Here is a 14,127-nt window from a genome sequence, read left to right on the forward strand (position 1 = left end):
ACACTCCTTCTTAAATCATAATTTGAGAGAGTAGGCCCCACTGAAGTAAAATTGTTAATGTTTGTACTCTCTAGCCCACAACTAATCAGCCCAGTAGAGACGTGAGAAGGGCCATCTCCATAAACTTCAAGTGACATCAGCCCAATTCTCTTTTGATTTGAGCAGTTCGGCCCAAGCAGAGAATTAATCGACCCAATACCATTTCGCACGTGCTGCGTCTCGTGCAACGACTCGTTGACCGCCTCAAGGATTCGAGCTTGATTTGAATTTGAATTTTTTGCGTCGTTCGAGGAACTATCAAATGTCCTCCTCAAAGCTATATCAGGAAAATAAGCAGAGCCTTTTTCATTTTCTAATATCTCAGCCTGAACTCCATTACCATTACCAGAAATCTTGGGCGCACCACCACCATGTCTCGACTTAGGCACCCACGCTGCCGACTTCGGAATTCCCAGAGATGCAGGAGATCGATGGGTCGCTTTCTTGCCCATTCTCGAGATACCACCTACAGTGGCAACCGTACGACTGGAACGGTCAATCCTAGTCATCCCACCTGCATTGATAATCTGGGAAGGGCCGATTGACGGTGGCTGGGAAGAAATAGCTCCGGTCACAGTCGTAGGAATCACATCAGGGGAGAGCAAGTCATTCTGGGTTTCGAATGGAATCGTCTTGGTCTTACGCGAAGCTCGCTCATGAACTAGAGCATTCTTCTTCATGAAATAGTCGGGGTAGGAAGACCCCACATTCATCCAAAGGTCGAACAAAGGGAAGGCAATCCCATCGGCGTTCGAGATCATGTCAGGGGAACCTGGAGCGCATCCAACCTGAAAATGGCCAAGGCGTCCACAGTGATAGCAGAAGACACCGATCTTCTCACATTTGAATGGTATCCACTGTTTGATGCCTTTCCGAGTCTCAAAAAAGCTTGGTGGAGCAATCTTCCAATCAAGAAATTCAACATCAAAAATATATTTTCCAATTAAAGGAACATCAGCAACCCAGATGAAATCTTCATTATTTTTAAGCTGTGTATCCTTAATCTCAGGATGAATCAAAGCCTTACGATCGCCAACAGAACAAACCACTTTAATAATACAAGAAGCAATCAGTGGAGTCTCTGGTGAAATTAGATATTACAGCATATAATTTAATCAATAAACTCTGTTTTTCTCCACAAATGAAATCCAATTTTATTTTCCAATCTTGAAAAGAGCAGACTTTCTGTAAGAACAAGAAGACAAATTATCGATTCTCCGAGTCTGTCAATTTTCTTCTGTCAGAGAAAATTGATAAAGCTAAAAAACTTTCATGGATGCAATCGTAAATACCATCCAAGAAACAAATCTCCCTGCTTTTCAGATTGAAGATTCAAACTTTTTTCAATTTTCTTCATAAAAACGAAAACCCCCCAAACGAAACTTCATCTCTCTCTCTCTCTCTCTCTCTCTCTCTCTCTCTCTCTCTCTCTCTCTCTCTCTCTCTCTCTCTCTCTCTCTCTCATTGTATTTTTGAATATCTAATTGTATTGTTAGATGGATATCCCAAATTTTGATATAATTAAATATCCAATCAAATTAATTAGTATTTTCATTTAGTATAATCATACTTATAATATATATACTAGGTATTAATACCATGCAAAATTACTATTACCTAATTATTAATTTAATAATAATAAAATTAAATCTAATACTATTCAATTATATTTTTTTTACATGTATAAAATTTAATCTAGTTTTAATTTTTTTACAAAAAAAAATATAACTAATTAATTTTATTAAACAATAAATTATTAGATAAGTTCAGATATTTTGAATAATATAACTAGTAAATTTGATATAAAATATGATTAATTAATTAAATTAAAGTCTAATTCAAATTTAAATTAAGATTTATAAAAAAATATATAATTTTATTGATACTTTTAAATTAAATTTAAATATTTAAAACTAATTTTTTCCAAAAACAAAAAGATAATAAATTGATGATTTAACGGTAATAGTTTTAACTTTTAACTTTAACGGAAAAAAAATCGTTAAACAAATAATTTCTATTAGATAGTGTTGTGAATTTTTCAACACGTAAGTATACGTATCGTTTTCAAGTAATAAACTCACAAGAGTGAGGTCAATCCCAAAAAGAATTCCAGTTAATTACTAAACACTTAAATTCCTAAGTTCTAATTGGTGACAAATTAAGGAAGAATGATTAATTTTTAATGCAGAAATAAAATAAACAAGAAAACAAAGAAATATGCGAAATTAACAATGATTTAAAGTTTATGGCTATTAACTTCGATTGAATTTACTCTATATAGTTTAATATAATTTACTTTTTAAATTCTAATTTCGTATGATGACGGATTTACTAAAAAATTTATATTCTAGCTAGGACATGTAAATCTCAACCTATATACAAATTTTTTACATTCGTGATAAATTTAAACACATGGGAGGCATTAAGTATAAAAATCCTAATCGCTACATAAACCATATTGGTATTCTTGTCCTATATCAAAAACTACGTCGATTTCACTATAGTATAACCAATGCTCACTTCTCAAATTTTGTATCGATATCATAAACAGTTAATTGATGGTTAGGCAATTAAAAGAAATTAAGTACGAATGAAATAGATGCACATACAAAATTGAGGAAGAATAAATAATATCAAACTAAAATAAAGTGTAAGACAATCTCTATTAATAACCTTATTTAAAAGCCTAGCTACTTATAGTTATTGTAAACATCGCATAACAATTGATTAAGAGCATAAGAAAAATAGAAAAAAAAAAAGAACTCTTCGAAAAAATAATGTTGAAAGTCTCCAGAGTCGTCTTCTACCTCACATTTTGTACTCGTTAATCGCATATTTTAATGTGTTGAAAAAGGGGTCTTTATATAGCTAAAAAAACCTATTTTTTTATAGTTTAAAATAGGCAGGCCGCAACACTATAAGATCTTGGAGTGTCACGACCCGTGTCTTCTAGGCATGCAAACCCCATTATGATTTTTCCATAGCGGGTTGCAGTACTATAGGGTATTTCCGCGGCGCTTGAAGCCCGTTTTTTAGCAGAGAGGAATTACAGTTTCCATGACCTTGCTGCCAAATTTCTACGTTCGAGCGCCCTAGCGCTGAAATCCAATATTGAGGCGCTACACCTCACTTTCCAATTCTTCAACATTAGATGGTCCAATTGCACTGAACGTTTTTTTTTTATTTTTTTCTCAGATTATTTTTCTTGGTGCTCTATCAACAAAACTTTTTTTAATTAATTCTTTTTGCACATATTTTTTTCAAATTCGCTCTATTTTTCTCTAATGCAAACCTTGAAAATATTAATAGCCAAAAGTATAAAATTGTACAAAACACAATTAAAACTAATTAAAAATACTTTAAAATCCTAATTAAAATTATGACTAATTAAGTCCTAACAAGTTGCCACATTTAATATAAAAAAATACATTGACTAAAATTAGGAGATTTTACAAAAATACTGAATTTTGGGGGCATTTTACAATTTTAGTCACACAAAAATTTTAACAAAAATACTGTCAACACCTTACTTTTTTTCTTTTATATTGTACACACCCTAAAACACATACGAAACCTTCATCTTCAAAAGTCACCTTATTCAGCAAGGATTCCACCACTTTAAATTGAAAGACCTTGGCATCCTTCGTTTCTTTCTTGGTCTGGAAGTAGCTCGTTGTTTAAAAGGCATATATGTTTCTCATAGGCCATTCACTCTGTAACTTCTCGAAGAAACAGGTTGTCTAGGCTCTAAACTAGCCTCTACTCCCATGATACCGAACATCAAACTGCACAAAGACTCTAGAACACTGCTACAACATCCAACACAATATAGAAGTCTCATTGGAAAATTGACTTATCTCACAATTACACGGACAAACATTACCTTTGCTGTCAACAAACTCAGTTAATACACTCAATCAACTCGACAACCTCACTTATATGCTGCATACAGAGTATTACACTACCTGAAGAACTCTCCTGGTCAAGGCCTTTTTTTTCATGCTTCAGCACCATCAAAACTCACCCTCCAAGCCTTTGCAGACGCTGACTGGGGAGCATATCTTGACACCATAAGATCTATATCTGGCTACTGTGTTTTCCTAGGAGACTCTCTCATTTCCTGGAAGTCAAAAAAACAGCAAACAATATCTCGTTCCTCTGCTGAAGCAGAATACAGGTCTATGGCCAATGTCACATGTGAACTCCAATGGATAATATCTCTTCTCAAAGATTTTCAAGTTGACATCTCTCTCCCTGCTCTTCTATTTTGTGACAACAATGCAACAATACATATCTCCGAGAATCCAGTGTTCCATGAACGGACGAAACATGTGGAAATTGACTGCCACATTTTTCGAAAGAAACTCACTAATGGCATCATCAAACTCAACCATGTTCCCTCAAAAATGAACCTTGCTGATATACTCATTAAACCCCTGTTTCCTACTCATTTCAATGAGATCATTTCCAAAATGGGTGTAAAAAAATTTTAAACTTCATCTTGAAAGGGGCTGTCAAGATAGTTAGTTCATTTAGTTAGGTAATTCAGTTAAGTTTGTTACAGTTATTTGATACTTCTCTTGCCTATATAAGGCTCTCTTTTATTCTTTTTGTAATCATCAAATTCATAAATAAAGAATTGTCTTTCTCTCTCTCTGTATCTCTCTAATAAACTTAGAACTTTTTTTTTTGGAGTTAAATTGATTTTCTTTTTTAGCTCAAAATTATGTCTAGATAGTATAAGTAGAGATGCTAGAGAGTACCTCCAACAAGCACAATAAAATGTAAATAGTTGTATTCAGCATGGTAACAAATATTGTGTACCAAAAAATTATAAAGATTGTCAGGATTCCTTTTATTTTACTTTTTTTTTTTTCAAACAACAGGTGTCCTTTTATCTGGACAAAATGCTATTTATTTACTTCAGTAGAAACAAAAAATTTATAAAACTCTTTACATTTGTTATCGACATAAATAAGTTTTAATGATCTGAAACAACAAATCCGTTGTAGTCTAGTTGGTCAGGATACTCGGCTCTCACCCGAGAGACCCGGGTTCAAGTCCCGGCAACGGAAACTTTTGTTGGCACTTTTACAATAATTTTTTGATAACTCACTTTTGCAATTTTATATCAAAAGTATATCATTTTTCCTAATTTTTTTTTCTTACTTTGCTGCTCATGCACAAGCAACATCAACATGTTCTATTATATTGCTTACTTCGTATTCATCTTGCTGAAGATCATGAGGTGTAGTTGAGGCAAGCGTTTATCATTTCAAGTTTTCATCTTTCAGTAAATATATATAGGGATACAATTTTGTCTCGTGATGTACTTTCACGGAATGTATTTCTTGATACATTAGATTGGTCTCAGGATACATTAAATGAATGTCAAGGTACGTTACTATTTTTTAACCCTAATTACCCTCCCTCACATCAAATAACTCCTTCATCTAACGTCTGTCGTATATCACGAAATACATTTCGTAAAAGTCCAATTACGGGACAAAATCATATCCCTATATATACGTATTTTTTACTCTCTCTCTCACTCTCTTGACATGACAGGCCATCAGGAGTTCTATTATATAATTCATAAAAAATTTGAGTGTGCATATAGTAAAGCCATGCAGAGAGGCCTTGTTCTGAAAGAAAACGTCTATTCCCAATTAAGGAGCCCAAAATGCAGAACTGTGTCACCTAAAGCAATGGCCAGTTGATATGTTTGTTGGAGTGTTGTGTTAGAATGAAGAAAAAACAGTAGAAAGAAAGGAGTGAAGATGATATATCAAACAAGGGTCAACTAAAAACAAAGCTGTCAAACTATCAAACCTTTTCTCTATTAATATTCATAGCCATTATTTCAGTTCAGCACAGTTTATTACACTATTGTACCACAGATTATAGCAATTGCACCAAGAAGACTTCCTTTCCCAGAACAGTAGTAGCCACTTGGAGAACATGCAGTTATCTATTCAATTTCTTCCCCTTCATTACATAATTGTAAATATAGTTCATTTGGGATTATAAAGGCTCAACTTGTTCTTTTAAGCTAGTTAATTTTTTCTTTTGATGTTTAACAATAATCTTCTTAGAAAATAAGCTTAAAAATCCTAAACTTCAATTACCAATTGTAGCACTGATATGAGTTTGTCTGACTATTAGTATAACCAGTATACTGATTTCCTCCAGTGTTGGCAGTACAGATACAAAATGCAAAATGTAAAGTGCTAGCAATTGTAAGTAACTTCTCATTACTTTCTTTGAGAATGAAAGAGTTTTCCAAAAAAACAATTGTTTCTGTTCATAAACAAAAGATATGAATAAAATGGCATCTTAAGAACCACCTGAAATTTACAATTCTAGGGTGGTATCAATCTCACTTTTATATTTGCTGTAATATTTTCATTTTATTTTCTTGCAAACAGTTCCTGTAGTATTTACTCAAAAAAAGAGATACCTATATTATGGCTATATCCAAGTATGAAAGTTAGATTACCTAACACTTGAGCCCTCAAAAAGTCAAAAGGATTGGTGTGACCAAGTTTCACAGATCAATATCTGAAATGCACAAACCAAACAATAAATGGTTTTCAAAGACAAGGCAGTAATGAAAAAATGTAGAAAAGTAATGAATAAGAAACCACACATACCTTAAGAAGCTTTCGAATCAGATATCTGGGAATGCCACTGGCTGCATTCTCCAAATTCACTACTTCTCTCTTTCAGAAACGATATCCACAAACATATCCTTCAGTTTTTCATGTTGGACCATCTCTTCCAAAATTCTATCTTCTCTGACTTTGGTTTTGGGAGGATTACTGTGACAGCTTGATTTGGAAAATACAAGTTTAGACATTTTGTGCTTCTCATCTTGGCGAGAGTACTTTTCCCTTTCCATTGTCCCATGTGTAAAGAGTCTGTATATGTACACAATTTTCTTCTGTCCAATTCTATATGCACGTGAAATTGCTTGCCACTCAACAGAAGGGTTCCAATGAATGTCAAGCAAAACAACCCTTGAAGCCCCAACAAGGTTGATTCCTTCAGAACAGGTTCTAAGTGAAGCAAGCAATACCCTCACATTGCTGGAAGGATTGTTGAAGACGTTGATTATGGACTGTCGCAGCTTAAAATCCATTTTCCCATCGATATAGGAAATCTCAGCCTTTTCACTCCAGCTGAAATGGGATTCCAGTTGTTTCTTCACTAACCGCAATGGCGAAATGTATTGGCTGAACACCAGTACTTTCTCATTTATAGATTCACAAAGCCGAATCAGTTCTACTAGAAATTTGGTCTTTACACCAGCATGGTAATTCAGCCTCAGTCTTTTTAACTCGTCCTTGTCAGTTGTTGGTGCTGTCAGTGCCTCAAATTTAATCTTAAGGAACAGTGAAGGATGGACAGAGACCATGGAGACTCCAAATTCGAATTCAAATTGGTTCTTTCTCCTTTCATGAATTACCTTAAGTAGGTTCTTCTGCAATGTAGATGGCTCCAATATCACCATAGAGACCTTAAACCCAGGAAGGCTATCAAGGACATTGCCTTCATGTACATGGGCATAAGATTGTACCAATGCTCTTAACTCTGGGCTGACGTATTCCATTCTTTCAACGGATTTTGTCAGTGCATTCCAAGCTTTTTTAGCTTCTTTGTCCCTATTGTCCATTGTCGAAGGCTCTCCCTCTTCAAACCTCGGCATCACCAGGCAGAACGTGTTATACAGTTCGCTTAGGTTGTTTTGGAAAACAGTTCCCGAAAGAACAATGCGCTTCCTTGTTTTAAGGCGCGACAATGCTTTCCACATGCGGGTTTGATCATTTCGGGGAGTGTGTCCCTCATCGAGCACCACTAGATTAGGTCTGTCAACAAGGATTTTGGCAGACTGCTTAGCCTTGTCGTCATTTGCTCTTCTAACACGTTGTGCAAAGAGACTGTAAGTGATGCCTAATATGGCACCACCCTTTGCCCAAGATCTCAATTTCACTGCCCGAACAGCCTCAGGGTCATGGCGAACACCCCCTCTCAGTAGTAACCGAGCAGCTACCTCATCTTCTTTACCTGATAAATCTGTTGAGTTATAATTGTGAAATGGTATATCAACCTTCCACTTCCGAAACTCTTCTTCCCAGGTAAGGAGCATGCTGCAAGGAGCTATAATGACTGGGAAGCACATGGGGTACAGTTTCAAATACGACTGCAAGAAGACAATGGTGAGGCGGGTTTTTCCAGTTCCAGGAGCATGTGATATTATGCAACCTTCCTCACTGGAGCTCTCCATGTTCCTCCCTTTAAGATCATCAGCGCGAATTCCACCAGCTATTTTTGTCCAAATAAACTCAAAGCCTTCTTGCTGATGCGGATACATGGTATCTTTGATACCAGGAATGAAATCCCAAACTGTATCAGCATGTTCAGGGAAGCCATTGCCAGAGAGTGAACCACAATTATAATCTTGCTCCCCGAGTTTATCAAAGACAGAGCTGTTTTTGAAGCCAAGGTCTCTAAATTCAGATTGTCCCCATGGATTTCTTTCCTGAATTGCAGAGACAATATAATTGAGTCAGAAAATCTAAAAATTCAATCTAATGCTAGTAAGTTCATTAGCACATATAATAAAAGAGGTAGTTGGCCTAAAATGTAAAAACCAAGTCTATGCCATAACTAATTCAAGTTACAAAGCTGAAAAATTTAACAAAACCATTTATTCAGATCCATGATTGTTATGAGGTCTTTCTTTAAACTTCAATCTTTGACTGGTTTAGAGATACATACATATATATACACTATCATCTAAAATGTTTATTTCAGCACATACTATAAATTTGCAACAATCATCCTCCCTTAAAAGAAGTATTATCAAGTTAAATCCCCAACATTTATATACCAAAATGAGAAAATAATTATCTAGTATCACTTCATATATCTAAAAATACTACACATGATGATGTAAAACAACATGATGAAGAGCTACATAGAAAACAGATCCAGCAACATACGTCTTATCCAACAAATCACAATGACAACTATATTATGGCTACCAAGTAATATATATATAAACATTAACTCATATAACGTCCAACTGGAAGATCATTGTTGAGATTAGTTCTCACTTTAACAGGAAACACAAGCACATAGAGCAAGGTTTAACAAAAAAAATTTACATATACATTTGTACAAAATTAAACATTTGAACAATGAATCTACCCTTAATGATAAGATCACTCAATATACATACATGACCAACAAGAATACCATAAACAGTCCTACTAGACTTACAAAAGGTGGCATAATATGCTGGATCTCCACTTGGACATGCAAACAGCGAGAGCATACATATCCAATTTGCTCATCATAAATCAGCTGATGTCTGCCGTGATTACAAAGGGATTCCACATCCCTTTCACTCGAAAGAACATCTTCATCTTCATCTTCAACCTGAACATCAAACTATCGAAGTTCAGTAAACACTTAATTTGAAGAAAAAACACCCCTCTTTTTGGACAAACTCAATAAAACTAGATAACAGAGAGAAGGCAAGAATTTGAGAACAAGCGAAATTGAGAATGAATGCTTTTGAACTCTAGTTTGTTTTTCAGAGACAACCATAAATATTCAAGGTGTACAAGTTTCTCATAAATGCAGCAATACATATACTTCAAATTTTCAAGAATAGTAGAATGGTAAGTTTTTAAGTACTTAAAATCGGTATCTTCACATTAAGTGTTATGATGCCACTTCAATAGTTATTCAAAAAGAAAAGATCTCTACAAACAACTACAAGTTTGCTACTAATCCTAAAAGTTTTCATAGATGGAGAATGACTGCCATTCATTGTTGTAGGTGAAAGAATAGTGGGTCATTTGAGGTTGTCACATAAGATTGATGAGAGACATGTTGGTATGGAAAATGTTAGGAGTAAGGAAAACATGACTAATCATAAATTAGGCCAGAAGAGTGGAGGTTTCAAATTCAAACTCAAACTTGTTTCTGTTGTATGGTCTCAAAAAAGGAAAACATGCACAACCCAAAAAATGTTGAATCTGAATAATCTGGTGGTTTTGAGAATAGGCTTTCATAACTCTATCAAAGTCAACTAACTCCTTTGCTTCAATAGACATGAACAAAATTACTAAACTAATCAAATAAGAAAATTCTTGTTCTTATGATGAAATTCAGTAAAAACAAAAGAACGTACCATATCATCAACAGGCAATGAACCAATCTCACCAGCAGCTACAGCCAGGTTCATTTCATCCCAAAGTTTCTCCAACTCAAGCTCCTCAGCTGACTTCTCTACTTGCTTAGTCTCCTCTCCAAAGAAGAACTTCCTACAAATCCTTTCTTCATTTAGCCTCAGATTATCATTTTCTTGAGTCTTAATCTCATTAGGATCTTGTAAAGCCGTTCCTTCTGTAATGGAGTCCAAAAGAATCCTAGCCACGTCAAGCTTCACATCGAGCTTCTTTTCTCTAGTCTTGTCAGATTTTAATCTCTTCCTCACCACCTTCTCTATCTGGTCAGTAAACAGTTCATCAGTAAAAAGTTCTGGTTCTTGATTTCCTTCTTCAAGTTCAAATTCAAGTTCACCAGCACCAACACCACCATCATCATTATCCTGGTCAATGCAAAAAGGTTGACTTGCAGTTCCATCTCCATCCTTGACTATTACACGATTTGATTTTGAGTGTGAAACCAACCTAGCTCTTTTAGCTTGAGAAAATCTCTTATGAGCAGGTTCACCCACATTCCCCTCATCATCTACACCCCCATTAACCCAAATCTCTGGACTTGGCCCTTTCTCTTTTCTCCCACTGAATTCACCACCACCAAACCGATCACTACTTTCCCTCACACCTGTAAACTCACCATATCTTTTCCTAAAAAACCCACCATTTGTTTTCCCTGACCCACTCTTTCTCCAAACACCAGAACACGATTCTCCACCCTCACCGTTCATCTCAAAATCCCTCCTTTTACGACAATGCCGCTCTTCTCTATCCTCATAAATGTCGTACGAGCAGTCCGAACTGTCCTCACTGTCATCATCATCGTGATCAAAGTCCTCAGATGAAAGCAAAAACTCACTGTCACTGCTACATTTATCTTCATCAATGTTGTTCATTAAGTCCTCATCTTCATCGTCTTCATCAATGCATAAAGGGTTATCTCTAGTTCCATTCATCCCCATAGAATTATTAGCCTGAGACTGAGACTGAGACTGAGAACCAACCTTTCTCGATTCAAATCCAAATCCCAAGTTATTCTCTTTATCAACAAAGACAGCCACAGAATCATTACCAAAATCTTCATTCTCAACTTTAATCTGTACTTCAGTGGGCGTCGTTTCCCTTCTCCTCGGCTTTGACAAGCTTCTGAAGAACTCTTCTGTTTTCGACCTTGTTCTTCTACAAACGGGATTAGAGTAATCCATATTCGACCAAGATTAAAACTTTCTGCCAATCGATCAAAACCCAGAAAAAAAAAACCAAAATCAGCGTAACAAAAGAGTAACAGAACATAAAAATCCAAATTGACAAGAGACAGAAGAGAGCAAACCCAACCCAATGAGAGTAGATGAAAAAAAGAGGGTTCTTTGATGTTTTTGAAAGGAAGGTTTTGCAGAAGACGACAATGGCGGAGGAGAGAAGCGCGCGCGAAGTTTGTGCATGCGTAGATATACTGGAGAAAAGGGAAGAGAGAGTATATGGGGGGATATGGGAATCATATGGTCTGTCGTTTAGTTTTCCTTTTATATGAAAAAACCATTACAACAGTCAAAACAAGAAATCGAAAGTCACTGCCTAATAATAATGGAATTATAAGAATTGATTTTAATTTATTATATTTAATTTATTCTACCAAAAGTAATAGGACTTTTTTTATTATTGAAAAAATAAATAAAAAAAAAATGGTATCACTCTTACTTTTACCTCATGCCTAATTGGTCTTTTTTTTAAAAAAAAAATTTAAGTGAGTTTCTCCTCGACCTCAACCCATATCAAGTATACTCTATTATTATTGGAGTTAGTAGAGTATCTACATATTTGCTATCCAATATTTTATCTATATATAAGTTTGGGATTTGTGTATTTTTAATAATGCTTATTTAGCATCTTGTAATTTAAAATCATACTTATTTGATACTCTAAATTTAAATTTTTTTAATAAAATTTTATCAATACAAACCGTTTAAAATTTTATTAATTTTAAATTTAAATTTAATTATTTGATAACATATAACTGAGATTTGTTTGGTTAAATTAAAACTGTATTGATTAAATTTTACTTTAGGTACTAAATATGTACAATTTAAAAATATGAGATACCAATTAAGTATTATTGAAAATACAGGGTACCAAATATGTTTTTCATGAAAACACAATTCACTAAATGAATGTATTCCCGAGTTAGTATCATAAATGAACTACTTTTCCTATTGTTAATTAATTTTATGCACATTTTTTCATGATGAGCCATATATCATTAGTGTAAATGAAGTGGGAATGGAGTTGACACTTTCTATTTTGTATAATTAGAATATTGAATAATAAATAATGTATAGTATTTTATTTTTTTTTATGTAAGTTAATATTTTTGTTTATTTAAAATTTTAAAATAAAATTTATTTTGGGATTTTTTTATTTTTATATTTTAAAATATTTTTTTTTTGTATTTTCACAAAAATTCACATAGTAACAAATGGAGTAATCTAAGGGTGCGTTTAGAAAGCTACAATCTAATTAGATTTGTATGTAATTAGAAGTAATTACACAATTTGACATGTTTGTCTGACCATGTAATTACACTGTAATTGTGTAATTGGAAGTAATTTATACTCTTAAATTCTCATGGCCCCCATGAGAATTGAATGTAATTACACTGTGTAATTATTAAAAACTTTCCATAATAAACATTAGCTACTAAAAAATATTATTTTCTCATGTAATTACTAACTATTTTGTCAAACAAGATATTAAGAATTCATATGTAATTACCACCTCATATCCAAATATACCTTGCATTTAAAATATAGTGTAATTACTAAAGTGTGTAACATCTACATAGCAATCCGCGTAGAAACTACTTAAATAATTCAAACCGTAAATTTGAAAAAAAAAATAAAGAATAGTATATAGAGTAATTCTTTTTTTTATTTTTATATTAAGAGATTTCCCGTCTTCTTTCCGATAGAAAATAAATAGAGATGGAGATTAAAATACTTAATAGGAATGAGGATGGGAGCAATATAATTATTCATTAGTTAAATAAAAATAATTATTCTCTTTAATTAAGTTTTATCAAAGAATAAGTCACTTTATTTTCTTCATGTAAAATAAAATAGGGACCCAATAAAATAATATAAACAGTCTTGACTCTCACTTATAGCTTAAATAACCTTTAGACAATAAATAGCTCTCAAAGGAGAAAATAGAAAAATTATAGTCCATATATTATTATAATTATTAGAGTAATTTGCGGCAAAACCCCCTCAACTATCAATTTACTTGCAAAAAAACCATCCAACCTCATATTTTGGTGGGAAAACCCTCCAAAGTACTGTTTCGTTTACATTTTTAAGGTGCCGTCTATTCAGCTTCGTTAAGTCCTAATTTTGCCCACGTGGCAATGACAGGTCAATAAAAAATTATCCTACGTGGCCATATTTTAAAAAATAAAAATTAAAATAAAAACAAAAAATTTAAGAGTAATTTGCGGCAAAACTCCCTCAACTATCAATTTACTTGCAAAAAACCATCCAACCTTAAAGTTTTTTGGATGGTTTTTTGCAAGTAAATTGATAGTTGGGGGAGTTTTGCCGCAAATTACTCTTAAAGTTTTATTTTTATTTTGTAAAATATGGCCACATAGGATAATTTTTTAGTGACTTGTCATTGCCACGTGGGCAAAATTAGGAGCTGGACAGACGGCACCTTAAAATGTAAACGGAACAGTACTTTGGAGGGTTTTTCCACCAAAATATGAGGTTGGATGGTTTTTTGCAAGTAAATTGATAGTTGAGGGGGTTTTGCCGCAAATTACTCTAATTATTATATTAATAGGACTCACAATAGGTAGGTG

The 14,127-nt window shown here is 33.8% G+C and overlaps 1 protein-coding gene and 1 non-coding gene across 3 annotated transcripts; one reads left to right on the forward strand and one right to left on the reverse strand.

Annotated features, from left to right (window-relative positions):
- The first annotated feature begins 5,041 nt into the window (after nucleotides 1–5,041).
- On the forward strand, nucleotides 5,042–5,114 carry TRNAE-CUC (transfer RNA glutamic acid (anticodon CUC)). The gene has a single exon. It is a non-coding gene; the product is annotated as a tRNA-Glu (tRNA).
- A 1,155-nt stretch (nucleotides 5,115–6,269) lies between these two features.
- LOC115716093 (SNF2 domain-containing protein CLASSY 4) lies at nucleotides 6,270–12,081 on the reverse strand. Of its 2 annotated transcripts, XM_030644806.2 has the most exons (5): nucleotides 11,610–12,081; nucleotides 10,244–11,501; nucleotides 9,325–9,483; nucleotides 6,693–8,581; nucleotides 6,270–6,600 (listed from the first exon to the last, which is right to left on the reverse strand). In XM_030644806.2, exons 2-4 carry the CDS (start codon nucleotides 11,477–11,479, stop codon nucleotides 6,752–6,754), a joined length of 3,225 nt encoding a protein of 1,074 aa, XP_030500666.2. In that variant the 5' UTR covers nucleotides 11,480–11,501; nucleotides 11,610–12,081; the 3' UTR covers nucleotides 6,270–6,600; nucleotides 6,693–6,751. The 2 variants fall into 2 exon arrangements, with proteins under 2 accessions (XP_030500666.2, XP_030500667.2); XM_030644807.2 differs by having other exon boundaries at nucleotides 10,244–12,081.
- Between the last annotated feature and the right edge of the window lie 2,046 nt (nucleotides 12,082–14,127).

Source organism: Cannabis sativa, chromosome 5, assembly GCF_029168945.1.
Source record: "Cannabis sativa cultivar Pink pepper isolate KNU-18-1 chromosome 5, ASM2916894v1, whole genome shotgun sequence".
Taxonomy (NCBI): Eukaryota; Viridiplantae; Streptophyta; class Magnoliopsida; order Rosales; family Cannabaceae; genus Cannabis; species Cannabis sativa.

Bases quoted from the DNA above. Each gene is read 5' to 3' on its own strand.
- LOC115716093 (XM_030644806.2), bottom strand. From the start codon at position 11,479: ATGGATTACTCTAATCCCGTTTGTAGAAGAACAAGGTCGAAAACAGAA. The intron at 9,484-10,243 runs GTACGTTCTTTT...TTTGATGTTCAG, and splicing joins CATTGCCTGTTGATGATATG to GTTGAAGATGAAGATGAAGA. The intron at 8,582-9,324 runs GTAAGTCTAGTA...TCTGCAATTCAG, and splicing joins AGCATATTATGCCACCTTTT to GAAAGAAATCCATGGGGACA.